The following is a 26,925-nucleotide window of genomic DNA, read 5'->3' on the forward strand; positions in this document are numbered from 1 at the left end:
AACCACACATCTAATCCATCATTTTGCTTTTTTCATGTACATGAGAATAAAATAAAATAAAGCCATTACATTTCTTTGAAACTCACACTAATCCCTCTAAAGTGCACATAATGATTATGCATTTTGTGACCATTTTACTTTTCTGTTAATCCAATAAGAGGCCTAGCAAACCTGAACTGCAATCATGCTCTCTTCTCACTGCATAGATTCGTTCTAACTTCCTATAAGAAGTCTATTTCTGCTCACAATGTGAACTCACTCCCACTTACAATTTTATAAATCATAGTTTGCTTGGATGTTTGCCACAAAAAAAAAATTCAAGAAGTCCTCAGGCTTCTGTTATGGCAGCAGCCAGTTCATTCTATTTACTGTGAAGTGTGCAGGTCGATTTAAAAAAAAAAAAGAAAAAGATCTTCTAGGGCTTGTGTCAGGAAGAGTCCAATAAAAATGTCCAGGTTCAATCTTCTTACCATTCTTAATGAAAACGATAATACTTTCTCATTTAATTCAGCTCCCCAAATGGAGAAATTGAATTTAGGGTGGAACAAAAGAAAGCTAATCACAGTAAATGACCTAACATCTGGGCTAAGCTTTTCCATTGTAGATGAATAAAAAGAGATGTACAAAAGGGCAGATGAGACAAGAGAAATGGGTACTATAAAATTGTCAAAATGTTTTTCCTGCATACTCAGGGTACATTAAGAAATGGAGAATTTAGGAAAAACATCCAGGCAAAAAAAAAACAAAAACGGAAAAACAAAAACTTTTAGTAGATACTCAATGTTTTCTTGGTACTGACTAATGAGAAAGCTTACATACAGATATTTACCTATTACTCTTTACATCTCCACAACTGGTTTAGGATGGTGTTAATTCACTGTCAAAACCTTATTGACTTAACATTATTTTTTTAAGGATGGTGTTAGGACAGTAATACACATGGAACTCTCAGATTCATACGAGGCCACAGTAACATTATTAGTATTAATATATATATATATATATCTATAGAGAGAGAGAGAGAGAGAGAGAGAGAGAGAGATTTAATTTAGATTTAAAATTTTACAGTTGATTTTCTATTTTACATTACTTACTTTATTCTCCATACATGAGTGTTTTTATACATTGATATTGTGTCCTAAGGTCTCTTGTATTAGTTTTACATGGTGGGTTCCTACACCCAGCCATAAAATTTGTCCCTGTTAAGAGATTATTCTTTTTTCTCTTGTCCAAGAGCCACGTACCACCAAATTGATTATATTTTTATGTCTCAGAGAAGCCTACAGAGGGCTCAATCTTCTGAAATTTTGGACCACGCTCCGGTCAATATTGCTCTGACCTTTTCCTCATTACCTATTCTCCCAATGTGTTGGTCTCTGAACAAGACCCTTTTCAGTGACATGGGTTGTGTACACAAGGTCAGAGATAGGCTCTCTCTTTTCTTTGCTGAGAATGATACCCCTGACATCTCAGCTCCTATTCTTTGGTAAACCCATAAAAGTAGTTCTGAGAGGAGAACTGATTGCTTTGGGCTCAGCAAAGAAAAAACGCAATAAATTAATGAATTCAATACTCACCCAAATCTCAGTGTTGGAGAACCTCCACAAAAAATCTAGAGTCTCACAAACACTACAAGATTGGACTTTGCAAAAAAAAGTTCTGGAAGAACATTCTTTGGACACCTGAGATCAACCTCTACCAGAATGATGGAAAGAAAAAAGTATGATGAACAGCTCATGATCCAAAGTATACCACATCTAATGTAACACATGGTAGAGGCAGTGTGATGGTTTGGGCATGCATGGCTACCAGTGGCACTGGGTCACTAGTGTTTATTTATGATGTGACAAGGGACAGAAGCAGCAGGATGAATTATGAAGTATTCAAAGACATATTGTGTGCTCAAATACAGGCAAATCCAGCCAAATTGGTTGACATTTCATAATACAGATGGACAATGACCCAAAATATAAAGCCACAGCAACCCAGGAGTTTATTAAAGCAAAGTAGTGGAATATTCTTGAATGGCCAAGTCAGTTAGCTGATCTCAACCCAATTAAGCATGCATTTCACTTGTTAAAGAAGTCCTGTGAAAATCCTAATTTGCACAGGAGGCGAACATAATAAACGCCTACTTACCTCTCCCTGTGCCCCAAACAGCTGCGTCACAGGCTCCCAGACTTACCCCGCCAGAACTAATTTTCTTCCCGAGCTGCATTGGTGTCTCAACTCATGGGAAAAATACCCAAACAGGCTGATGGATTGCCCGCTCAGCCAATCAGTGACTACAGTGGTGTCCTGCCCCAGTCACTGACTGGCTGAGCGGGCAATGCATCAGAGGAGTCATGACGTTGGTGGTGAGGGAGATTCAGGAGCTCTTATAAGACATATCTTTTCTTATAAGGCATGTCTCTATTCTGGGAGCAGCTCAAGGGTTCCTGCCAGTGAATACTATGCAGGTAATTCATTTATAAGCCACAAATTCCTCAGAGGTCTGTCTCACAATCAGTAATTCAGTGGTTAGATTTATTATAGGTCTCGTCCAGCATAAGCAGAATACTATAAATATATAATAATATTGTCTAAGCTTTTGCATCAAATTGTGCTCCAGGGAAAAACACTGTTTTCAAATCACCGGGTGCCAGAAAGCTATATAGATTTGTAAAAGACTTCCATTTTAAAAATCTTAGAGGTGGTACTCCATCATAAAAAAGGAACATGCTGCAGAAGCATATAGCACTGCTTAGCTGTCTGCCCCGGCTCTCAAACGATAAAAAACTCTATCCTGTATTTTGGGGTTGTACTTTTTGGTTCAGCAGTTGCTCAGCACTTCAGTTTCCAGAAAGCATTGGTTTATCTCACAGCAGTTCATTACAGTCCTACCACCATGCATTCTTCCCAGCACTCCTGCTAGTTGTCCACCCAAAGATGTTGCAAAACACTGAACTTCTGGGCAGCCTATTGCAGAATCACGTGAGGTATAGCCCCTGCTAAATTAACTTGCTTTCTGCTCTGCATTCATTTATCAGAAGGCAAAGGATGGTTAGAGATGGTGCTAGAGCTCAGAAACAACATCCATTTCCAGACAAACCTCCTGTGACACCAGAGGATGATGTGTTGTCTCTAGGAGGTAGGAGGAGCCAGGAAGCTGGAGACAATACACATTTTGTAGTTGTGTTTTCTATTTCATGTAAGTTTTCTCACCTACAGGCCATATGTACACTTCAACTGTGAGAGACAGAATCTAGTTAAAAAAAACAAAAAAAAAAAAACAGAAAATCCCATTGTTTTATTTATTTATTTTGCATTTTATTGCAAGAAATTTTTTTTAAAAACCACAGAAAAAAAAACAATATTTATTTCTGAAACCTTTGTTTGCAATTACAGGGGCCTAACATTTCTTGTAGTTCTTGACCAAGCTTGCACACACTGTAGCAGTAATTCAGTCCCATTCGTTCATACAGATCTTCTCCAGATATGTCAGGTTTTAGGGCTGTCGCTGATCAACGTTAAAGCGACTCTGTACCCACAATCTGACCCCCTCCTAAACCACTTGTACCTTCGGATAGCTGCTTTTAATCCAAGAACTGTCCTGGGGTCCGTTCGGCAGGTGATGCAGCTATTGTCCTAAAAAACAACTTTTAAACTTGCCGCCCCATGCCCAAAGGGCGTGGCTTAGAATATCTGTGCCCTAACTTTGCACCACCCCTCCCTCCTTCCTACCCCACCCTCTTCATCATTAGGAATGCCACTGGAACATTTTCTCCATGCTGAACATTGCACAGGTGCCTTAACGATTCAGCCCATGTGCCGGGCTGACACAGGTTGGGAATAGGAGACAATCTGCCAGGAGCATTCATAATGATGAAGAGGAGGGACAGAGAGAGTGTGCCAGCCTAATGCATACACAATCTAGGCCACGCCCATTGGGCACGGAGCTCCAAGTTTAAAAGTTGTTTTTTAGGACAATAACTGCATCGCCTGCCAAACGGACCGCAGGACAGATCTTGGATTAAAAGCAGCTATCTGAAGGTACAAGCGATTTGGGGGTACAGAGCCGCTTTAAGTTTCAGCTCCCTCCAAAGACCCTAAAATGCTTTTTTATGGAGCCAGTCCTAAGTTGCTCTGGCTGTGTTCTTCAGGTCATTGTCATGCTGGAAAACCCAGCCATGACTCATGTTCAATGCGCTTACTGAGGAAAGGAGGTTACATACGATACCTAGCCCCATCCATTCTCCTATCAATACGGCGCAGTTGTCCTTTACCTTTTGCAGAAAAACACCCCCAAAGTATGAAGTTTCCACCCCCTGCTTCCCGGTTGGGGCTGGAGTTGGAGTTCTTGGGGTTGTACTCATTATTTTTCTTCCTCCAAACATGGCGAGTGAAGTCGATACCAAGAAGTTGTATACTGGTCTCATCTGACCGCATGATCTTTTCCCATGCCTCCTCTCAACCAGATGGTCACTGGTGAACTTTAAATGGGCCTGGACATGTGCTCGCGTGAGCAGGAGGACTTTGCATGCCCTGCAGGATTTTAATCCACAATGGCGTAGTCCGTTAATAATAGTAATCTTTGAAACTGTGGTCCCAGCTCTCTTCAGGTCATTGAGCAGGTTCCCCTATGTAGTTCTTGGCTGATGCCTGTCCTTTTTCAAAATCCTCCTAAGGGCCCTATTCCACTGGACGATTATTGGTTGCATAATCGTTCACGATTAACGATCTTAAACGACCGCTATTGCCAAAGACCTGAAAGCGTTCACTCATTTCCATGGATTGATAATCGTTACTTATGATCGTAATTGCGATCGTTTTTCTTCGCCATTTATTCGCTATTGCGTTCGTATCTATTGCTAACGACCGAACGATGTCTTATTCAATGCGAACGATTTGCGAACGTTTTGCGAACGAGCAACGATAAAAATAGGTCCAGGTCTTATAAAGCGATCAACGATTTCTCGTTCGGTCGCTAATCGTTAACTGCATTTCAACCGAACACTTATCGTTTAGATTCGAACGATTTAACGATAATCTGAACGATAATCGTCTGGTGGAATAGGGCCCTTAGGGGGCTTTCACAAGTCCATTACTGACGTTACGGACATTAAGACGTTACAAACGGGGAAGGAATGTCATGCATTCGTTCCCCGCCCGACATGATGTGTCAGTATCATGCCGGCAGCAGGGAAACTCTTTGAATTGCCGTGGTTCTTTCACTACAGAGCGATGGAAACAGAGAAGGCAGCAAAAAGCACTTTATGTCTGGACTGGAAAGAATAGATGACTTAAAGGGGTTTTCTAATTTAACCTTACTTGTGCTCTATTCACAGGAGATTACGGGGGTAATGGACCCTCCGCAATCTCATACTTTTTCCATAACCTGTGGATAGTGGACAAATTAAGAAAAGGCTTTGTTCACACGCCGTTCCGCTGTATGTGGCCATTGTTAAACGCTACCTACAGGCAGAAATAATCATCATTTACAAATCTGTATAACTTACTGGCCCAAATTGATCTGTTTGTTCTCCAGAGTACCTCTTTAATTCTTATGGAAGCTTCATCCATAACCATCATTCCAATTTGTTACAAATAACATGAATAACATCAAAAGTAGTAATATACCTATGAATTAGAAAAAGGCATCTACTGATGGCACACAAATGTAGGTTAGCCCACTATTACCATTGTGTAAATGAAAAGGGATGGTTTATTTTAAAGCATGAGGCTTTGATTGCTATGTAAAACTTTTTTAACGTAAAAATTACCTTTTCTCTGACTCTTTTCAAAGAGAAATTAAACAATTATTTGGGGAAGATGACAGAAAAAGTACAGTTGCAATGTATCGGTGGAGGGTAGGAGATGAACAAGGCAGACACACAGCAAACAAGTCTAATAAAAATCTAAAATAAGAAAAAAGTACAATTACATTACTCATTAACCCTCTGTATAACTGTCCATATATTTTGTATAAGGTTCACTCCATCCATGCAAAGTAATAATTACATTTAATAGAAGCAGCATGGCTGTTACCATGTATCTGTAAGTGGAACAGCGAGCTATTATGCACAGCCTGATATTGTGTAAAGATAATATAAAATGAACAGATTTGCAATTATAATAATAAGTCACATAATGCTTTTTATGAGGATAGCTGAAAGCACTTTGCGGATACAAATTATACGTTATTACTGTTCACTATAATAGGATTACACTGATTTTATCTTGCAGTAAAAGATTTTAAAAAGTCATATTTTATCCGCCATTAATGAAATAAAGGATAATGTCATTGATAGTTTAAGGTCACTTCTAAGGAAGCTGTGCTGATGAAAACAGAAGCCGTGCAGCATTTTGTCTGGGAAATGACAAAGTGTTTGATTTTCAGCTTTTGTACATATCTAATGAAGCTTGAGAAGCTGTACGCATGATAGCATTACACCGGGACATTTCACTGAAAATAAATGGCAGATCATTTTTTGTACACACTCTAGACGTCGTTGTATCTTCCGCTAACAGAGGGAAAACCATAACACTTCTCCACCGGTAGATCATCCACCCACTGTATTTCCTGAGGATTTGTCTGTGGGTTACCGGTAATATAAGCAGGAACACCGTCTGTGCTGATTGTAGATTACATAGGCTTTAATGATACAATAGCCTGGGGTCAAATGTGTATCAGGCAATGGCAAAGTACATACATAGGGGGAAACTCTATGTAGATATATCTGAAGGTTCCGCTTCTACCCTACAGGCATACATTGTCCATTCGCTCACAAGTTGAAGGGGTATTCCCATCTCTTCTAATATATAGTTATACTTTTAGGGATCATTAACCCTTAGAGGACCGGGCACATTTCAATTTTTGCATTTTAGTTTTTTCCTCCTTCTGCTTAAAAAGCCATAGCACTTGCATTTTTTCACCTAGAAACCCACGAGCCCTTATTTTTTGCGCCACTAATTTTACTTTGCAAAGACAGGCTGAATTTTTTTCATAAAGTACACTGCGAAACCAGAAAAAAATTCAATGTGTGGTGAAATTGAAAAAAAAACAAACACATTTCTTTTATTTGGATGGTAGTTTTTTTTATGCCTTTCGCCCTGGGGTAAAACTGACATGTTACATATGTTCCTCAAGTTGTTACGATTACAATGATATTTAACATGTATAACTTTTATATTATGTGATGGCTTGTAAAAAAATCAATATATGTTCCTTAAAATCGCTGTGAGGTGACGAATTTTTGCGCCATGATGTGTTCTTTCTATCGGTACCTTGTTTGCGCATATAGGACTTTTTGATCGTTTTTTATTACAAATTTCTGGATTTGATGCGACCAAAAATGCACAATTTTGCACTTTGGGATTTTTTTGCACTTACGCCATTTACCGTACGAGATCAGGAATGTGATTAATTAATAGTTCGGGCAATTACGCACGCGGCAATACTAAACATGTTTATTTATTTATTTTTATTTATAACATGGGAAAAGGGGGGTGATTCACACTTTTATTAGGGGAGGGGGCTTTTTACTAATAATAACCCTTTTTTTTTACTTTTACACTTATACTAGAAGCCCCTGATCTCTCATTGAGATCTATGCTGCATTGATATGCAGCATAGATCGATGAGATAGGCACACGATTGCTTCCGGCTGCTGCAGCCGAAAGCAACCAAATGCCGAGCCGGGATCAGTGCCATTACGGTGCAGACCCCGGCCGGGACACGACACGGGGATTGCTCCTCGGGGACAACGTCCGGGGTGGGTGGGGGGGAGGAACTATTTCTAGCAGCTACAATTCATATGTTCAGAACCTCCTAACTTTCCGTCACCTTCCTTCCTTTTTTCCTACCTATAAGGTCCCATACAGTAGTAATTCTGCTGTTTGGTGTCATGTGCAGTAAAGCAAGTTGGTATGTGGGTTGTTCCCATATGTAGGATCCCCCATATAGTATTAACATCCCCTTCTATATCCCCCCCATATAGTATAAAAGGAGAAGTCCAGCAACATTTTTTATTAAAGTATTGTATTGCCCCCGAAAAGTTATACCCATCACCAATATACACTTTTATCGGGAAATACTTATAAAGTGCTTTTTTTCCTGCACTTAATACTGCATCAAGCCTTCACTTCTAGGATAAAATGGTGATGTCACAACCTGACTCCCAGAGCTGTGTGGGCTGTGCCTGCTGGAGAGGATGATGGTAGGGGGACACTGGGCACTGGGGGGTCAGGGGACACTAAGCATCCCTCTGCCACAGTAGCGTAATTTAGTGGGGGCAGAGGGGGCGGCTGCTCCTGGTCCCACACAGGCAGTGGCCCACTGAAGATTTCACCAGTTAATGCTGTCCGCAAAAGCTATTGCAGACAGACTTAACAAGTGTCTATTGGCTGTAGGTGGCCCCTGGCCAGCAACCAGTGCTCCTGGGGGGCCCACACAGCTACTAAATGTTGTGTCTGACCATTTAGTGGTATGTTCCTGTATGCGGGGAGAAAATACAGTTGAATGCAACAGGGTGATTGACAAGGTGAGGAGATCATTGTCTCTCCACCCTGACATTCACTGTTGTGGCCACAAGAGGCAGTTCCTTCCATTAGAGCTGCGGGACATGAGTGATGACACTTGTGCGCTTACAGAGCAGGGAGAGAGTTGATATCAGAAGACTACAGTACTGCAACCGCACAGCAGGTAAGTATGGCTTTTTTCTCCTTAGTTATAGAGGAGACCTATGGTGGTGGGTAAGGCTAACTCCTGGGAGGGATGTTATCTATGGGGGTTTGGGTATGGGATGTGCTGGCAAACTGAAAAGGGGGTACCTAATTTGGAGGTACAGTCTACTCACAGTGGTGGTGGTGTGGGTGTCTAACCACTAGGAGGATTACCATGGAGATTACTGCTGGGGAAGGGGGTGGCTCCCTGCTGTGCCCCCATATTAATGATGCACCCCCCACCCACAGTAATAATGCCCCTGTTGTGTACAGCCCCCCAACCACCCACAGTATTAATGCCGCCTGTTGTGTACACCCCTCACAGTTCTGTTCAGGGAGCTTGGCTGTAGAATCTGTTTATTTAACGGGACGTAAGACAAACAAAAACACTACATGCTGTATTTTTCCCCCGCTTAAATCCTGCTAAATAAAAAAGACATAGTAGACCATGTGATAATAAAAACACCAGATGGAAACCTGACGGGCCCCATCAAAGTCAATGGGATCTATTGGGATCCACCGTGCAACAGACCACCCAGCTCCGTTAAAGTAATATACATATAATGTTAAGTAAATAAAGCCATACCAGTATTTCCTTCAATGTCTCTGGTGAAATGAACCCCTTGACTTGATGACCGTTGCAATGGAGCAGGCTTGCGGACATTATTCCAATCCACATGGCTGACATCTGACCGAGATCTGTTGTGCCCTGGCCTAAATTTTGGAGTCTCTTCATTAAGGGCTACCGTGTCATTAACTGAGCGAGGTCTATCACGTCTACGGTGACAAGCTGTAAAAAAACGAAATGAGGAAGGGTCTTTTCCTTCTCCAGCCAATGAAGGTGTATCCAGAAAGGTTCTCTTTGTTGATGAAAAATGTTCTTTGGCATGGATACCATTCTTTGCTTTGGCATCAAATAGGCTACTTTTGCATCTTTCCCAAATGATGCTACGTTGAGAGTTATTGGCATTCTGACCATCAGCATGCTGCTTGATCTTATCAGAAATGTCATTTCCCAAGAGTTCTGGAACTTCGTGAATGCCAAAGACTTCAGACTGATGTCCCACATGCTCAAGATTATCAAATGAATTGAAGAAGTCTTCAGTCACCTCAAGTGCTGGACTAATGTCGTCTACTTCCAATGCCTCCATTCTTTACGAATCTTGTAGTTATAGACAATACATAGCTAGGACTTGATTGTTATTGATGACTAAATGAAAATCAATAATTTTTGTAGTTCAAAACCTATTTGAAAAAAAAAAACAAAAAACATTTACTAGCAAAAGCTTAGTGTATTACGTTTACTAAGGAACAAATGTCAAAATTCCCATTGAAATAATCCCACATACTGTAAAATATTAGACTATATTTTAAGAATATAGTATTTGGGGAAGCTATTGAGGTCTCCAACAGACAGAAAAATAAAATTCAACAATAACTACACACAGTACAGTCAAGGGACAGATGTAGCAATCAACTACAGTATGTAGTGACTTGTTAAGAATCACAAGTACCTCATGAATTCATGCTAAGTAGACGGACAGTAGTCGTCTCATGCCCCCTGAGTGTGTACTGATATTATGCTCACTATATGCAGCAGATGCAATAAGGACATGTTCACACTGAGCAAATGTGGTGGAATTCCACAGTGGAACCCCTGCTGCCTCAGTGTGACACTGCCTCTCTATGGGAGGGTTCGCGCTCCACTCTCCACCACTCAAAGAATAGACATGTCAATTCTTTGCGTGAAGAGCGGTAAGAGCGCAGCCACGCGAGCCCTCTCGTAGAGAAGCAGTGTCACTCCAAGACAGACGGGGTTCCTTCGTGGAATTCTGCCACATTTGCTCAGTGTGAACATATCCTAACAGAAACATCAGTTTGTTTTCTGTGAGATAACTTGTTGGAGATCTATTGAGGCCTAAATGCCTCAGAATACAGAATTTAAACTATTGGCAAATCCTACATTTATTTATGTATCATTCAGTAAGTAAATAGAGTTTACAAACGCAAACTAAACAAAACCTGCACGTATTTTAGAGCATGCAGTGGATGACAGGGACTCCCCGACCACCCACAGTCGCAAGTGCTCATGCTCTGTGCTGCAGTTCTCTTATAAGCCAAGTGGCCAAGGCGCCACTGTGCAGGGAAAACTTGCAAGTGAACGCAATGATACACCAGTTCTGTTAGCTCTTCATTCTCAAAATCAGTGGCGGTCCTAAAGGCTGGCTCCCACCTAACAAAAAGTGAGGGCATATTCTAGAGACACACAATTAAATTTTACAATGAGAATACCCTTTTCAACAAAATACTTCACAAGAACAGGAAAAGAATAACATGTAGGCAGCTGTGGAAATACCCACATACCCCTAACACGTGAGGGATGAAGGAGCAGTGTGTTGTACCCTGGATATTAGATTAAATCACTTTGCAGCGACTTCCTATGAACATCGGACTCATCTCTGCTCATTAGCATTATGAGCGCCAAGATGAGTGGCAGCAATTTCCCAGCGCAGGAAAGGCATCCAGGGCATCGCTGGGAGTAGAGCGTAATTATCCGTCGCTCTATTAACACCTTACAAGACCAGGCCAATTTTCATTTTTGTGCTTTTGTTTTTTTCTCCTCGTGTGTATAAGGCCATAGCGCGTGCATTTTTCCAACTAGAGACCCGAATGAGCCCTTATTTTCTGCGCCACTAATTGTATTTTGCATTGAAAGACTTAATTTTTGCATTAAATATGCCCTAAAAAAAAAAACACAGTTATCACTGAACTCAAGGAGAACAGTGAAAAAAATCCCAATGAAGTACTCAATCAAGAGTCTCCACTGATGCCCCCAAAAATTTAAATATGCAAAACAGGAGTCCATGGAGCCTCGGTTGCGAGTCTCAAAACACGGGATAGCCAGATATCTCTAGCCTGTTGCCACAGGGTGCCTCCATGATAGGGAGAGCACCAAACCACCCTGATAAATAGCCCCTTAAGTCCCACTCGGTTGCGAGTATTGGAACATAAATAGGGAAACACCAGGGTGGCCCCTTTTTGTCAATGTCTAACTCAAGGTGCGAGTATTGTGATCATGACAAGGGCTTGCCAAGGCAGGCTTCCATTCACAGACAGCCGTTTCGGGGGTTTTGCCCCTCGTCAGTGTGGAGTAGGATTCTGGCTAGTTGGGGCAATAGCAAATCAACCAACAAAACACAGTTATCACTGAACTCAAGAAGAACAGTGAAAAAAATCCCAATGAAGTACTTAATCAAGAGACTCCACTGATGCCCCCAAAAATTAAAATATGCAAAACAGGAGTCCGTGGAGCCTTGGTTGCGAGTCTCAAAACACGGGATAGCCAGATATCTCTAGCCTGTTGCCACAGGGTGCCTCCATGATAGGAAGAGCACCACACCACATCTGGCTATCCCGTGTTTTGAGACTCGCAAATATGCCCTAAAACCAGAAAAAAAATTATATGTGTGGGGAAATTGAAAATAAATCACATTTTTTTTATTGGGGGGGGGGGGATTTTTACGCTGTTCATCCTAGGGTGAAACTGACATGTTATATTCCTCAAGTAAGTACGATTACAACGATATGTAACTTGTATGACTTTTATTATATTTGATGGCTTTTTTTTAAAATGTTCCTTAAAATTGGTCTATTACTATGCTTAGACCGCTTTTATTTTTTGGTTTATGGGGCTGTATGAGGTGTCATTTTTTGCACCATGATCTGTACTTTCTATTGGTACCTTGTTTGTGTATATGCAACTTTTTTATCACTTTTTATCACAGCTTTTCTGGATTTAATGTGACCAATAATGCGTAATTTTGCACTTTGGAATTTTTTTACGCTTAGACCGTTTACCGCTTGAGATCAGGAATGTGATAATTTAATAGTTCAGGCGATTACGCACGCAGCGATACCAAACATGTTTATTTTTTATTTATTTTCAATTATAAAACGGGAAAAGGGGGTGATTCAGACTTTTATTAGGGGAGGGGATTCTTTATTAATTAATTTTTTTCTTTTTCTTTTTTACACACTTCCTACAAGTCCCCCTGGGGGAATGCAGTATATATATTGATGAGATCTGTGTTCTATTGCTCTCGGCTGCTGCAGCCGAGAGCAAGAGATTACCGAGCCGGGATCAGTGGCACTACAGCGCAGACCCCCAGCCGGATAGGTAGCAGGGACTGCTACTCTGCGATTGCGTTGTGGGGTTGGGGTTTGGCGATCTTGCCACTAGACCACCGCGAATGGGGGACAAAAGGCATTCAGCTGTCAACTTTGTAAGCTGCATCTAAATGCCTAATTAGTGGGCAAGACGATCGGACTGTACCTGCTAACTGCCACGGTCCCGGGCTGCAGATAGCAGCCGGGATTGCGGAGGTTCAGAGCAGGGTCCCTACCCAGCCCCTCTCAACTTCCCTAGCGGCGCCATGATGTACATTTACATCATGGGTTGTCTAGGGGTTAAGGGGTAGGGCAGGTTTGGCCCCACTCTCCCAGGTGACAGGTTCCCTTTCATTGTTTACAAGGTCCCAAACTAATGCAGCTGTGACCCTATGAATTGTTGCAGAGGCAGAATCTCTACCAAAGTGTTTACATATTCTAGCAATATGACTTTATCCCATTTTATTTTGTAAAGCAGTTGTAAAACAATATAGGTCATCAAGGGAAGAATGTATATAAAACTAACAGTGTAGACTTTGTTATATATTATCGTTAACATTTTAATAAAAAAAATGTTATAAACAAATCTAAAAAAAAAATGTTACACTGAAAAAAACTGAAAAGGAAAGCAAATCAAAATAAAAAATACCGTAGCATAAAGTTAGTGTATTCTTATGTTTAGCCATGCTTATAAATATATCTATTAAGGTAACCGAAGTTCATTCTAGAGAAAAGAGACCAGCTCTGCTAATGAGTTGCCACCGAATAAGAAAAACTATAGGAAGGTCAGGAGAGCATTTCTAACCAGCTTTGTTCATGAATAGAGTGCCACCAGTGAACGCCTGAAAAAAATTCAGATCATTTGTCTATATAACTCAGGAGAATATACAAAAATGTCATTTCTACTGATAAGTACATGTGTTCCGAATGGTTTTCTAATAAAGTGAGCAAATTGATAGTGAAGTGTAGATGTAAGAAGATAAAGTTATTACCCAGAGGAATCTTTTAGGGTATGTTTACATGTACCATATTACAGTGGATTTCACGCTGCAAGTTCTGCAGTGAAATCCACTACTACTCTATTTCTGATAGCGGATTTTCATTCCACTGCCAGAAAGAATTCCAGAGTTGTAAAATTCAATATACTGTATAGTGCTGCTGTTATGTAAAAAATAATAAAGAGGTCATGCTTACCTGTGCGCCCTCCCCCAGTGCATTTCTGCTTGCATCTCCAGGTCTCCCACTCAGTGACAGCCTTCTTAACCAATCAGCCTTCTCAACCAATGGCTGAGATGGAACAGCTCCGGCTGATTGGCTGGGCAAGCTGTCAGTGAATTTGGGACCCAGAGATGCAACCACAAGGGAACTGGGGGAGCGCAGACAGGTAATGGCATCTTTATTAATTTTTAACATAACAGCCTTACAGTCTATTAGGTTGTCACTCTATTCTCGCAGTGGAATAAAGCTGTGAGAATGGAGTGCAATAGCCATTACTGAATTAAAATTTGCAGCGGATTTCACTCAAGATACTTGCAGCATGAAATATTGCATATTGCAGCAAATTCGCTGCGATACTCATGACCATTAGAGTCTATAGCCATGAACTTCTGCTGCAAGAATGTAGTGGCAGCTTCCTTTAACTACTTTGATGCCAGGCCGGTAAAAATAATAAAGGCATTATGCTTACCCACTCCTGTTCCTCTGGCACGTTCCCGTCAGCTTTGCCAATCATGACTCGCAGACAGCGCACTCAGCCAATCACTGGCTGTGGTGGGACAGCACTCCCACCGCAGCCAGTGATTGGCAGAGAGGACAGTAAGTGAGCCAGGACCCAAAGAAGCAGACGAGAGTGTGCCGTCAGGTATATGTGGGTCTATGGATCTGTTTAATGCATGTGCCAGCAAGGAGAAGTCCGAGAAAAAATTAAATTTCCAGCAGGCAGGGGCAGAGGGGAACATAATAAACAAGAGCTACTTACCTCTCCCTGTGCCTCCAAAGTGCCACAGGCTCCTGGACGCCTAGCAGAACACATTTTTCCACAAGTTGTGATATTGTCAAGACTCAGGGAAAAAAATACCCCACCTGGCTGATTAACTGCCTGCTAAGCCAATCAGTGACTCCTGCGGTATCCAGCCCCAACAATGCTCTCTTCAAGTGCACCGGTGAATCAACTCCATTTTGCTTTTAAGTGCTGTCTTCTGCTATATTCTTTGTGTCCTTGGTTCTTTCTCATGACTGTCTAATGGGAAAAAAAACTGTCTTTGTTGCCTAGAGAAACCACACTCATTTAAAATTCTAAAAATTAAAGTTGTTCTGTGATTGGTTTCTATTTTTAAAAACCTTGCCCAATTGGGTTATTATTTATTTAGTGAATTCAAAAGTTATTGTTGCTTCTTATCAAGTTACTATTTTTTGCAGCTTTTATGCTATTAAAATACATTTTTGTCTCTTTTCATTAAAGTCTTGTCTATATAAGACTGTAGTTTAGCAATTGGTGGTCTATTGTCTTTTCTTTTTGATTTAGTTTTTTTTTTTTTAACTACTTTTGACCTTAGACATAGATTTAAATCTATCAATCAGTTTGAAACAAAAACTGGCGTAATTTGCCCATAAGAACCAATCACAGCTCAGCTTTATAATCTTAAAGGGTTTATCCAGCAAAAATCTGGATAAACCCTTAAAGATTATAAAGTTGAGCTGTGATTGGTTGCTACGTGCAAATTACACCAGTGCTCTCTGCTGACATCTCTGTCCAGAGCAGGAGAGGTTTTCTATGGGAATTTACTACTCCTCTGGACAGTTCCTGTCTCGGACAGGGATGTCAGCAGAGAGCACTTTGTCAGACTGAGAAAAAAAAAAAAACATTTTCTGCAGGACAAACAGCAGCTGATAAGTATGGGAAGACTTGAGATTTTTAAATAGACGTTAATTACAAATCTATAACTTTTTGAAAGTAGTTGATTTGAAAAAAAAAAAAAGATTTTCGCTGGATAACCCCTTTAAGTAGGTAGCTGTCCCAACCTTTATCCTCAGCGCTGATTCCAGTAAATTTTCACTTTATTAAAAATGCTAATTAGGTGGGACTATCGGGCCACCTCTTATATTAAATATTTATCCTGTGCTCTAAAGTGATGAGCACCAGAGTGATGTGCCAGCTCTATATTCATAAACAAGGACGGGCCAGTAGCCCTGCTCTCAGTGTATGAGATAGCCTAAATGGCATATTAAAGTAAAAATTTCAGAAAAATTAAAAAACAGCGCTAAGGATTAAGATTAGAAAATTACCTTCATCCACAGTGTTCCATGTCCTATGGAAACAATACAACAGCTTAGAGTCTTCTTACCGGCTGTTAGGTTCCCTCTAAAGGGGGTTAGCCTCCTATTGCGCACAGGGTGTCGCGGACGAAGGTATGTCTGTTACCATCCTCCTCATGTGATGTGCATTACATGCAAGCAGTGACTGCTGAGTTACTACAAATCCATGTGACATCTCTGTTACAGGCCTGGTGAGAAACCCTGAAGCAGTAGTGGATTAAAGTGTAAGTTATTTTTATTTCATACCAGATAAGGTCAGTTTTCTATAAGCCCTTGACATGCCCTTTAGGAGATGATCATTTTGTAATTACAAGTTTACTGTGGTTATGGGAGGAATATGGAAAACAAAAGTAAAAAAGCAACAATGATAAGTTACCAGACAACAAAGACTGTATGTTTCCAGTCAGAGAAGTGTTTCTCCGCTCAATTACCTCTGACAGCATCTGCCAGGAAGTTGAGCTTTGTATGGCTTCTCTCTGCATACCAGCAGGGTTTTAGACACCCTTCGTTGCTGCTTGTTGATGCATGAAGAATAAAAGGGGATAGGCAATGTTATACTGACCACAAGAGATATCAAACAGGCATCAACAAGACTGAAGTGAGTATATTGTAAAGGACCACAAGCTACTCTGCCAGGATCAGCTTTCAAGGATGTGAGAAGGTAGATTACTAATTTCTAAATACCTAAAATAAATCTTAAAAGGGGCCAATATCTTTTTCTTTCAAATCAACTCAGAAAGTTATATAGATTTGTAATTTACATCTATAAAAAATCTAAAGTCTTCCCATACGTATTAGCTGCTGTATGTCATGCAGGAAATGCTTAATTTTCAGTCTGACACAGTGCTCTCTGCTGACATCTCTGGCCAAAACAGGAACAGTCCAGAGTAGGAGGGGTTTTCTATGGAGATTCATAGAAAACCAAGACAGTTCCTGTCTCAGACAGGTGATGTCAGCAGAGAGAACTGTGTCCGACTGAAAATAAAACAACATTTCATGACATACAGCAGCTAATAAGTATGGCTTGAAATTTTTTAATTAAAGTAAATTACCAATCTATATAACTTTCTGACACCAGTTGATCAGAAAGAAAAATATTTTCGCCGGAGTACCACTTGAACACTGAAATTCTTGTTCCAATGCTCTACCATGGCCAGATCTACAATTGAAAACCAGTGGAACATTTTACACCACAAGGCTATGTTCACACAATGTAAGTAGTATACACTCCGGCCGGGATCACTAGTGACGCCGCAAAAAACTGACATGTCAGTTTACTGCGGCCGCTATTCATTGAATAGCGGCTGCAGAGAACCTGGCAGTTTAGACAATGGAGCGTGCAGCTCCGGCCGCACGCTCCATTGTCTGCAGAGGCGAATTGGGATGTGGGCGCACATGGATGTGCCCAAATCCAAATTCATCAGAAGTGAAGATCTTTCCGGGCGGGATGATCTTCTCTGACACTACCCGCAAAGAAATAACATGAAGAATAAAGAAAAACATTCATATAAAAAGGTTATAATGGTGCTGTGTACACTGTGTGACCAAGTCCCAAACCAAGTCACTTATTATTCAGTCAAACAAGTAATGGGACATAATACAATAGTACTTGCAAAAAAACTTCACCGATTAAAGAATCGGTGGACAGAGATCTGCAGAGCACCATGCTATAGTGTGAAGACCAGCTTGCATCTGTCCAGTACACTGTGGTGACTTTCTTTTTTTTTTATTTGTTCTGAGAAAGTATTTTTTCCTTGTATTTTGAAATCTTGAAAGATTTACATAAAAAGAAAAAAGTTTTTTGCAAGTACTACTGTGTTATGTCCCATTACTTGTTTGACTAAAGAAAAACATTGCAAGAAACAATGGGTGTTTAGTGAAAACAGCAGACTTACAACAATCGATCATTGTGAAAAAGGACAGCTGGAACCGGCCACCCCAGCGTGTCCATGTCTGCCACGACTGCCTGATCACAGCTGAAGACACCATCAATCAGCAAGCTGATCTTCAAGGGGTTGTCCAGCGAAAATCTTTTTCTGTAAAAATCAACTGGTTCCAGAAAGTTATACAGATTTGTAATTTACTTCTATTTAAAAATTTCAAGTCTTTTCATCAGTTGCTGTATGTTCTGTAGGAAATGTTGTTTTCTTTTTAGTCAGACACAGCGCTCTATGCTGACATCTCTGGCCGAGACAGGAGCTGTCCAGAGCAGCAGCAAATCTCCATAGAAAACCTCTCCTGCTCTGGACAGTTTTGGTCTGGGACAGAGATGTCAGCAGAGAACACGGTGTCAGACTGAAAAGAAAACAGCAGCTGATAAGTATGGGAAGACTTGAGATTTTTAAATAGAAGTAAATTACAAATCTATATAACTTTCTGACACCAATTGATTTGAAAGAAAAATATTTTCACTGGATAACCCCTTTAAGATAGCAGAATGGTGCTGCAAGATTTCCTGTGTGCTAGGGGTAGATGTCAAGGAGATTCAATGACATCCCAATGATTGGCTGAGCGGGACATCAGTGATCTACAAGCCGGAGAAGCAGGTGGGAGCGCAGGCAGGTAATGTATTAGCTTTTTCAAAGCCAGTAGCTGATGGTTTATAGGCAGCACCTACATTCCTGCAGCGCAATAAAATTCTGCTGTAGGAATGCAGAGTCATAGGCCATAACAGTACAGAGTATTGCAGCGGATTTCACACTGCGAATACCACAGTGAAATCCGCTGCAATACTCTGTACTGTTATGGCCTATGGCTCTGCATTCCTACAGCAATACAGTACGTGTGAAGCTATCCCTAAGGTTTGTTTATCAGAAACTATAAAGTAATCCACTTCCATTCATCCAAAGAGTGGCTATTCTATGTTCCTGCGTTTTATTTATATAGCGCCAACAATTTCCACAGCACTTTACAATTCTGGTGGAACATACATAGACAGAATTTTACATTACAGAGTCAAAAATGAGCTATGAGGGCCCTGCTCCTAAGGGTCCATTTACACAGAAAGATTATCTGACAGATTATCTGCCAAAGATTTGAAGCCAAAGCCAGAAACAGACTATAAATAGAGATCAGGTCAAAAAGAAAAGCCTGAGATTTTTCCTCTTTTCAAATCCATTTCTGGCTTTGGCTTCAAATCTTTTGCAGATAATCTTTCTGTGTAAATGGACCCTAAGAGCGAACAATCATTAGTGAATCTGCTATAAAATCTTAAAGGGCACCTGTCATGTAAAACTCAAAAATTACACATGGAACTGATGTATGGATCTCGGCCAGTGTGGGGCGTAGACATGGCAATTCGACTTTTTGGTGTCACCTGCAGCTGCACAGAGATTTATTTGTGATTTGTGAAAATCTTTTGACTTCAGAGAGACATGTCAAAAGTTCTGATCGTTCGGGTCTGAATGTTCAGACTGTTACCAATCAGAAGAACAGGTTGGGAGAAGTCTGGGCGCTATGCGTTCACTCCCGGCTCTGTGTCCTTTTCCGACCTGGTCAGAACTTAAACTATGCGGCTGCCCAGGTCACATAACGCGCTGCACACAGACTACTCCTGGCTTGTTCTCCTGAACAGTCATGGTCTGACCATAGGGACCCCACACCTATCATAACTTTTGACATGTGAAAATCAGGTCTCTTAAAGTGTGTGTTCACATGTTCAGGTTTTAAATGCTTGCAATTAAAAACCTTGGCTTTGACACGTAATACCACTATGCGTCTGTATCTGAGTCAATATCTACAAGGTGAACACAACACAAATCGCCAGAGCCTAGGCCTTCAGCTCCAAATCCTCTTCTTATCCTACAGAGAGCTTTAACAGGATCTCCATTATGTAGAGTGCTGCCATATGACCTTCTAACCTATACTTTTTTTTCCCACACAAGGACAAAGCATAAATGCCCAGTTTCCTTCTTTTTCGCAATAGCTGCCATACCATAACCCCAAAAACACATTTACTAAATCACAATACTAAATTTACTAAATTGTCAACTAGAGCAGCTTGGAGGGATACACATATTTTGCTCTGTTAAATATACAAAGCCTACTGGCTGTTGTTTTATCTATCATTTTGTCAGGTGGTCAATATTTTTAGTCTGTGGATTTATATGACTATGAGAGAAATCAAGACACCTGGTCCAAATTTAAAGGGGTACTCTGGGCAAAGGTGAAAAAAACAGGAGGGAAAGGGTGTGGAGGGAACATAAAAAAGAAGTTCTACCTACCCATTTCCGCAGCACAACCTTCCCACTGACTGACCCCTGCTAGGCTCCCAAAGCTTTAGATCTTGTGATGTCATGACCCTGCTCATAAATACCCAATCAGCCAATCAGTGACTGAGGCAGGACACCGCTGCAGCCACTGACTGGCTAAGCAGGTAGTTCCTGTGGGGGTGTGATGAAACTGGAAGATTCAGGAGACCTGTCGCTGACAGAGAACTGGTGGCACTGTGGGGGCAGAGGGATGGGTAAGTAGGACTTTTTATTATGTTGTCACAACCCACCTGCCACCCCTGGATTTTTCACCTTTGCTCATAGCACCTTTTTATGGCCAATTTATATTTTGCAAATTTCTTCCTATCTATAAATTAGAAATCTAAATATGGAATTTTCCAAACCCTTTACTGACCACAAAGACATAACTGAGGAGACACCGCCATGGAGAAGCCTACATTGTGTGTGTGGGAAATCTCATCTTTATGTTCTAATTGTGCCACACCATCCAAACCCAATTTCCTGTCCCTCAATCTCTACATTAGGGTCCATTTACACAGAAAGATTATCTGATAGGTTATCTGCCAAAGATTTGAAGCCAAAGCCAGGAACAGACTATAAACAGGCAACAGATCATAAAGGAAAGCCTGAGATTTCTCCTCTTTTCAAATCCATTCCTGGCTTTGGCTTCAAATCTTTGGCAGATAATCTTTCTGTGTAATTGAGAATTACAATAATGCCACCACATTTTTGCAGGTTTTTCAGTTTTTGTATGATTTGACCGTGACATGTGATGTTTTGTGTGGGCAGTGACTTCCCGCTCAGTCCAAATGAACAGCCTGTTCCTGCCTGCATGAAATGTCATGGAAAGCAGGATGTACAGGAAAAAAAGTGGGGACCAGACAACCTCAGCATGGGAGTGGCCGAGAAATGAGTATAGCTGCAATTATTTTAGTGCATGTAGAGTGCAGAAAACCCCTTTAGACCAGTTTCACAAGTACTGTATCCCAGCAGATTTCCCAGCTCTGCTCGGCCAATCAGTGCACTGTCCCACCGTAGCCACTGATTGGCTGAGCAGGATGTCAGGAAGCCGGGGGCCTGTAAAGCAAGCAGGAGTACAGGCAGGTAATGTAAGCCCGTCAGCAGTGAGTTAAGTGGGAAAGGGCTTTACATCCTCGCAGCGGAATGAAAAATCTGCTTATAGGACCCCATACAAAATGAGTACTGGGTATTGCAGCGGATTTAGCTGTGGAACTCGCAGTGTAAAATCTGCTGTAATATGGTATGTGTAAAACTGGCCTACAGGTGTTAAAGTGCATGAGTACTAACAATAAAAATATCAATAAAACAAAATAAATTACTAGAGATGAGCGAATACGATTCGATTGAGTAGGTATATGATCGAATATTGCGGTATTCGAAAGATTTTAATTCAATCGAGTAGTGAGGCAAATACTCGGGAAACATTCGAAAGCCCTCCCATCGCAGTTGGCGCTTTTTTTTAATCCAATGACCATGCAGGCAAGCCGTGAAGGACCCTGGGAGTACGCACGCAGTGCGAAAACGGTGTCTACCCTCATTGGATGGCTGAACCACATGTCCTCGAATCTTAAATACTTGGCTCCCGCCTCTCAACCGCAGATAAGCTTTCAACCTAGCCAGGGAAAGATCTTGCAGCAGGGAGAGAGAATTTTTAGTAGCGTTTTGGTTAGGCAGGCTTACTACAGAAACCAAAAGTCCTTTTCAGGGCTAAGATCAAGCGAAAAAGTCATCTCTGAATCCAAAGCACTTCTCAGTGCTAAGAAAGGATGATATAACAGCAGCATCAGCATCAGCAGGTGTATTCATTCCAGTATCCTGTGTGTACAAGTGACTTATAGTGTCCCTGTTTAACACCACTAAGGGCACGTTATACATATTGTTCCAGTAGCCTACTAAGGGCACCTGATATATACTGTTTTAGTAGCCCAGTAAAAGGCATGTGATACATATTGTTCCAGTAGCCTAGAAAAAGGCAGGTCATACATACTGTTCCAGTAACGTTTGTACAAAATTACGCGTGATACGTGCGAATAACATGACGCTCTGTGGACGCACATTGGAATCATGTATGTAACACTGCACAAGAAATACGAACGAAATGTGTGAACATTACCATAAATATTCGTAAAGTGTTCGCAAATATTTTTCCTTCGCAGCTGCAGAGAGTGGCATTATACTGCGATTTTGGGGTGTTGGGTGCACCCAGGCATGCTCCCCCTAATATCCCAGTGTCATTCCGGAGGTGTTTGCATCGTTTAGGGAGGTTTCATGGGGGACTTGGTGACCTCTAAGTGATCGAATTTTGATTTTCAAGCGCTGCAAATTTTTTTTCCTATAGACTATAATGGGATTGAATACTCGTTCGAATAGTCAAATATCGGTGCCTATTCGATTCAAATTCTCGAATGTATTCATCTCTATAAATTACCAATTCACCTCAACTAAGATAACATATCACAGAATACCCATGACGTTCAACATCATAAAGTGTGCAGTGTGCAGAAAGGAGACTGTTTCACCTGTATGGTATTGGTGTGTTTGACCCAATCTTCTCCGTGCCCACACATTTCACCACATACAGTAACTTCTTCATTCATCCCATTTGCTGTGTAAATGTACCTGACACTTTATAAACTTCTGACAAGTCATAGTCAGAGCTGAGACCCCACCTATTATTAAAATGAAGGGGGTAGAGGTGCCTAACTGAGTGCTGTGACAGGCTCTACTTGGCTCTCTTTTTAATATGGGCTTAAAAAAAGTATGAATCCGCTAACCCTGTCTCCTTGAGTATTACCACAGTTGAATGGGGTTGTGTCATTGAAGGGGAACTCCACATAAGGAAAACTTGTTTTCTATTAAAAGTACATTAAAAGTTATATAGCAGTGTCTAAATAATGTATTACCATATCTGTACAGTTCTGCCACACTGGTAGCTGATTGACATCCAGGAAGAAAAATGGCCTCTGTGCCAATCCACATTGTCTCCTACTCCCACTGCTCTCCCACCTTAGGAGACAAACATTCCATGCCTCTGTCTCACATTGTGTGTGTTAGCTGAGCACAGGCTGATGATGCAGACAAGGGGCAGGGCGTGATGTCGCAGGAGGCTAGGCTGAATCCCCATATCCCCTGAGTGATTCACCATCTCTTACCAGTCAGAAGTAGGTGCTCCAACTTCACTGATTGTGCAAAATTCTGCAGTGAAATTCAGGCTATGTTCACACATGTTGGAGTGTCATTGCAGTACTGCAGCGTCTTCACAAAAATGATGCAGTAACACAATTAAATGATGCTAAACGGCAGAGAGGATCAGAGCCGGCACTGCCAATCCCACCTGGACAAAAAACAAGGCATAAACAGTGTATCCCAGAGAAATCAGCCCGGCCATAGAATGGTGTCTATGGAGTAATTTATCTACGCGGATTCTGTAGTGTAAACCTACCCTTATTGTGGGGCTCAACTTTGAAGATAAAAGAGGCTCAATCATAATATGTGCGTGGAGATGAAAAGAAAAAAAAAATTAATTGAATTCAAAAAGTTCTTTATTTTATTCCAATATCAGTGTTACAGGTAGGGAATACAGTGTGCTGTGTGGTGTTACAGGTAGAGAATACAGTGTGCTGTGTGGTGTTACAGGTAGAGAATACAGTGTGCTGTGTGGTGTTACAGGTAGAGAATACAGTGTACTGTGTGGTGTTACAGGTAGAGAATACAGTTTGCTGTGTGGTGTTACAGGTAGAGAATACAGTGTGCTGTGTGGTGTTACAGGTAGAGAATACAGCGCGCTGTGTGGTGTTACAGGTAGAGAATACAGCGCGCTGTGTGGTGTTACAGGTAGTAACAGTGCGCTGTGTGGGTGGGACTACAATGCAATGATAAAGTACTGCCAATAATTCAGTAACACAATGAAACTGCAATTTATGAACACAGCCTAGATGTTCTGCAACAGATTTTGGTGGGGAATGGGCAAAATGGAGGACTGTGATAAACAGCTAAGGGAAAGCATTGCATGCTGGAACCTGTAGTACTATGTACAACTGATAAACCAGAAAGTACAGCCACACAATACAGAACAAAAAAACCCAAAGCAAATGGATTTTTGGTCGTTTCAAAACTGGGATAGATAGGTAAGTAATGCTATTTGCTTTTGCAGAAGTTTAATTTTTTTTACCTCTACCTGGAGTTCCCCTTTAAAAATACCTAGGTCTAAACTGATGCATCATGTAAAATTAAACATAGTTCAAGTGTACATGCATTTCTGAGACTGTACTGAATGAGAGATATTGAATTGCTAATCCCCCAAGTGCCTGCATTGTTTTCATAACCTGTTTCCCTTGGTTATAACCCACTAAGGTAGGCCAGGCATGCTCAGTACAACTTCAATCTCCAGAAAGTACTGGCAGTTGGTCTCCACTGAATCTGGGGCAGGTGGGGTTGTGAGAATGTGTGTGCACTGTTGCATTGCAATAGCAGGGTAACATTCTAAACAAGAAACCAGGAAGTGATAAAAGCTTCTGACTTGTAACTTTGATGAACATTATTATAAAATATAACTATTATTAAATGACATTTATGCTGTACCCTTACAGTTTTTATAAAGGCCGGATAACCCAGAACAGACTGCAAACTGCACACCATTATTCAGGCCCGAGTATTTATGTCTCCTACTGCATATTCCCATGCTACGCTGATTTCACAGTCATCCCTGTGGAGGTGGGGTATAATCTGGCATGTGTGGATGTCACATTCACACAAGGACAGTGACACTGGAGACCAGCAGTAATTCATTGTAAACCTGAGGGATGAGGGGGTTTCGCTTTTTATCTTTATTACATAAAACACACATAGCATTATATTTTATTGTAGACAATGTATCTGCCTGAAGAACCCTGGGGGATGAAAGAGTTAAATGTGTCATGCGAGCTGACAGAGCAACACGCAGCGGCCAGAGATGTGGTCTGTTACTGTAGACGCAAAAGATAGATTCTTTTACAAGAGGAAAAAAACACTCCTTCCAGATCAAGGGCCATTCAATGTGATTTTGCAGTTTTTCCATGGATGAGATCATCTAAAGAAAATTAACCCTTAAATGGCCTTGATCACAGAGCAGACAGAATACAGTGGAAAGACAAAGGAACTGTTTAATCTAATGCATAACGGAGACATAATAGGGATAGATAGATAGATAGATAGATAGATAGATAGATAGATAGATAGATAGATAGATAGATTATATACACACACAACTGCTGTAACTTGGAGGAGGGTCAGCAATCAGCTCTATATCTAGAACAATCACAGTCTGAATGAATATTACATATGAGAATCAATAGCCAATGATAAGCATCCTTATAGATAGATAGATAGATAGATAGATAGATATAAATGCCCATACTGGTATAATACAATATATACAGTATATATATAAATGTGTGTATGTATAAGCTGTGTCCATAGGTGTCATGGATGGAAGCCACATACCTGTGTATCCTTCCCTATGTTGCTGTCCAGTGAGAGCCTATGTACAGAACGGAGGGGCTTGTGCCATCACTACCATCACCATCATCATCATCATCACCACCATGTAGACTTTCCTATTGATGTCTTGCTCATTCTGCATTGCTTCCCTGTTTACAGACTCCCAGCTTCAGTCCTCCGCTCTTCTCTGTCCCCCGTGCAACAAGGAAGCTAAAAATAGTTCCAGCCTGAAGCTTTCTCTCCAATGTCTGGTCATGTATACCAGGCAGAAATCGATTATACTGCTATAGAGAGACCATTTATTGTCATGTCCTCATTCAGACAGACATATCATAGCTGCAGCCTCATCCATAACTACACTGAACCGCACTGCACCTGTATATTCATGTGCTCGACTCTATTGTGGCTGGATATCCCCTGTTATAGAAGTATATACCTACAGTAGTAATGCCTTACAGTCCCCTGTTATAGGAGTATATACTGTACCTACAGTAGTAATGCCTTACAGAGTCCCCATTATAGAAGTATATACCTACAGTAGTAATGCCTTACAGAGTCCCCATTATAGAAGTATATACCTACAGTAGTAATGCCTTACAGAGTCCCCATTATAGAAGTATATACCTACAGTAGTAATGCCTTACAGAGTCCCCATTATAGAAGTATATACCTACAGTAGTAATGCCTTACAGTCCCCATTATAGAAGTGTATACCTACAGTAGTAATGCCTTACAGTCCCCATTATAGAAGTGTAACCTACAGTAGTAATGCCTTACAGAGTCCCCATTATAGAAGTATATACCTACAGTAGTAATGCCTTACAGAGTCCCCATTATAGAAGTATATACCTACAGTAGTAATGCTTTGCAGAGTACCCTTTTATAGAAGTATTTACCTACAGTAGTAATTATTTGAAGAGTACCCTGTTATAGGGCTATATACGTACAGTAGTAGTGTTTTACAGAGTCCCAAATATAGGGGTATATACCTACAGTAGTAATGCTTTGG

The 26,925-nt window shown here is 41.0% G+C and overlaps 1 protein-coding gene across 2 annotated transcripts in view; it reads right to left on the bottom strand.

Annotated features, from left to right (window-relative positions):
* Positions 1–26,101, bottom strand: part of PLEKHM3 (pleckstrin homology domain containing M3) — a 141,321-nt gene extending 115,220 nt beyond the window's left edge. For both annotated transcript variants that reach the window (XM_069983472.1, XM_069983473.1), the window contains exons 1-2: positions 25,920–26,101; positions 9,290–9,948 (exon numbers count right to left, since the gene is read on the bottom strand). In XM_069983472.1, coding sequence (XP_069839573.1) covers positions 9,290–9,854 — 565 coding nt within the window. In that variant the 5' untranslated portion in view covers positions 9,855–9,948; positions 25,920–26,101. The remainder of the gene's footprint in view (positions 1–9,289; positions 9,949–25,919) is intronic.
* Between the last annotated feature and the right edge of the window lie 824 nt (positions 26,102–26,925).

The sequence above is a fragment of the Dendropsophus ebraccatus genome, chromosome 9, assembly GCF_027789765.1.
Source record: "Dendropsophus ebraccatus isolate aDenEbr1 chromosome 9, aDenEbr1.pat, whole genome shotgun sequence".
Lineage (NCBI taxonomy): Eukaryota > Metazoa > Chordata > Amphibia > Anura > Hylidae > Dendropsophus > Dendropsophus ebraccatus.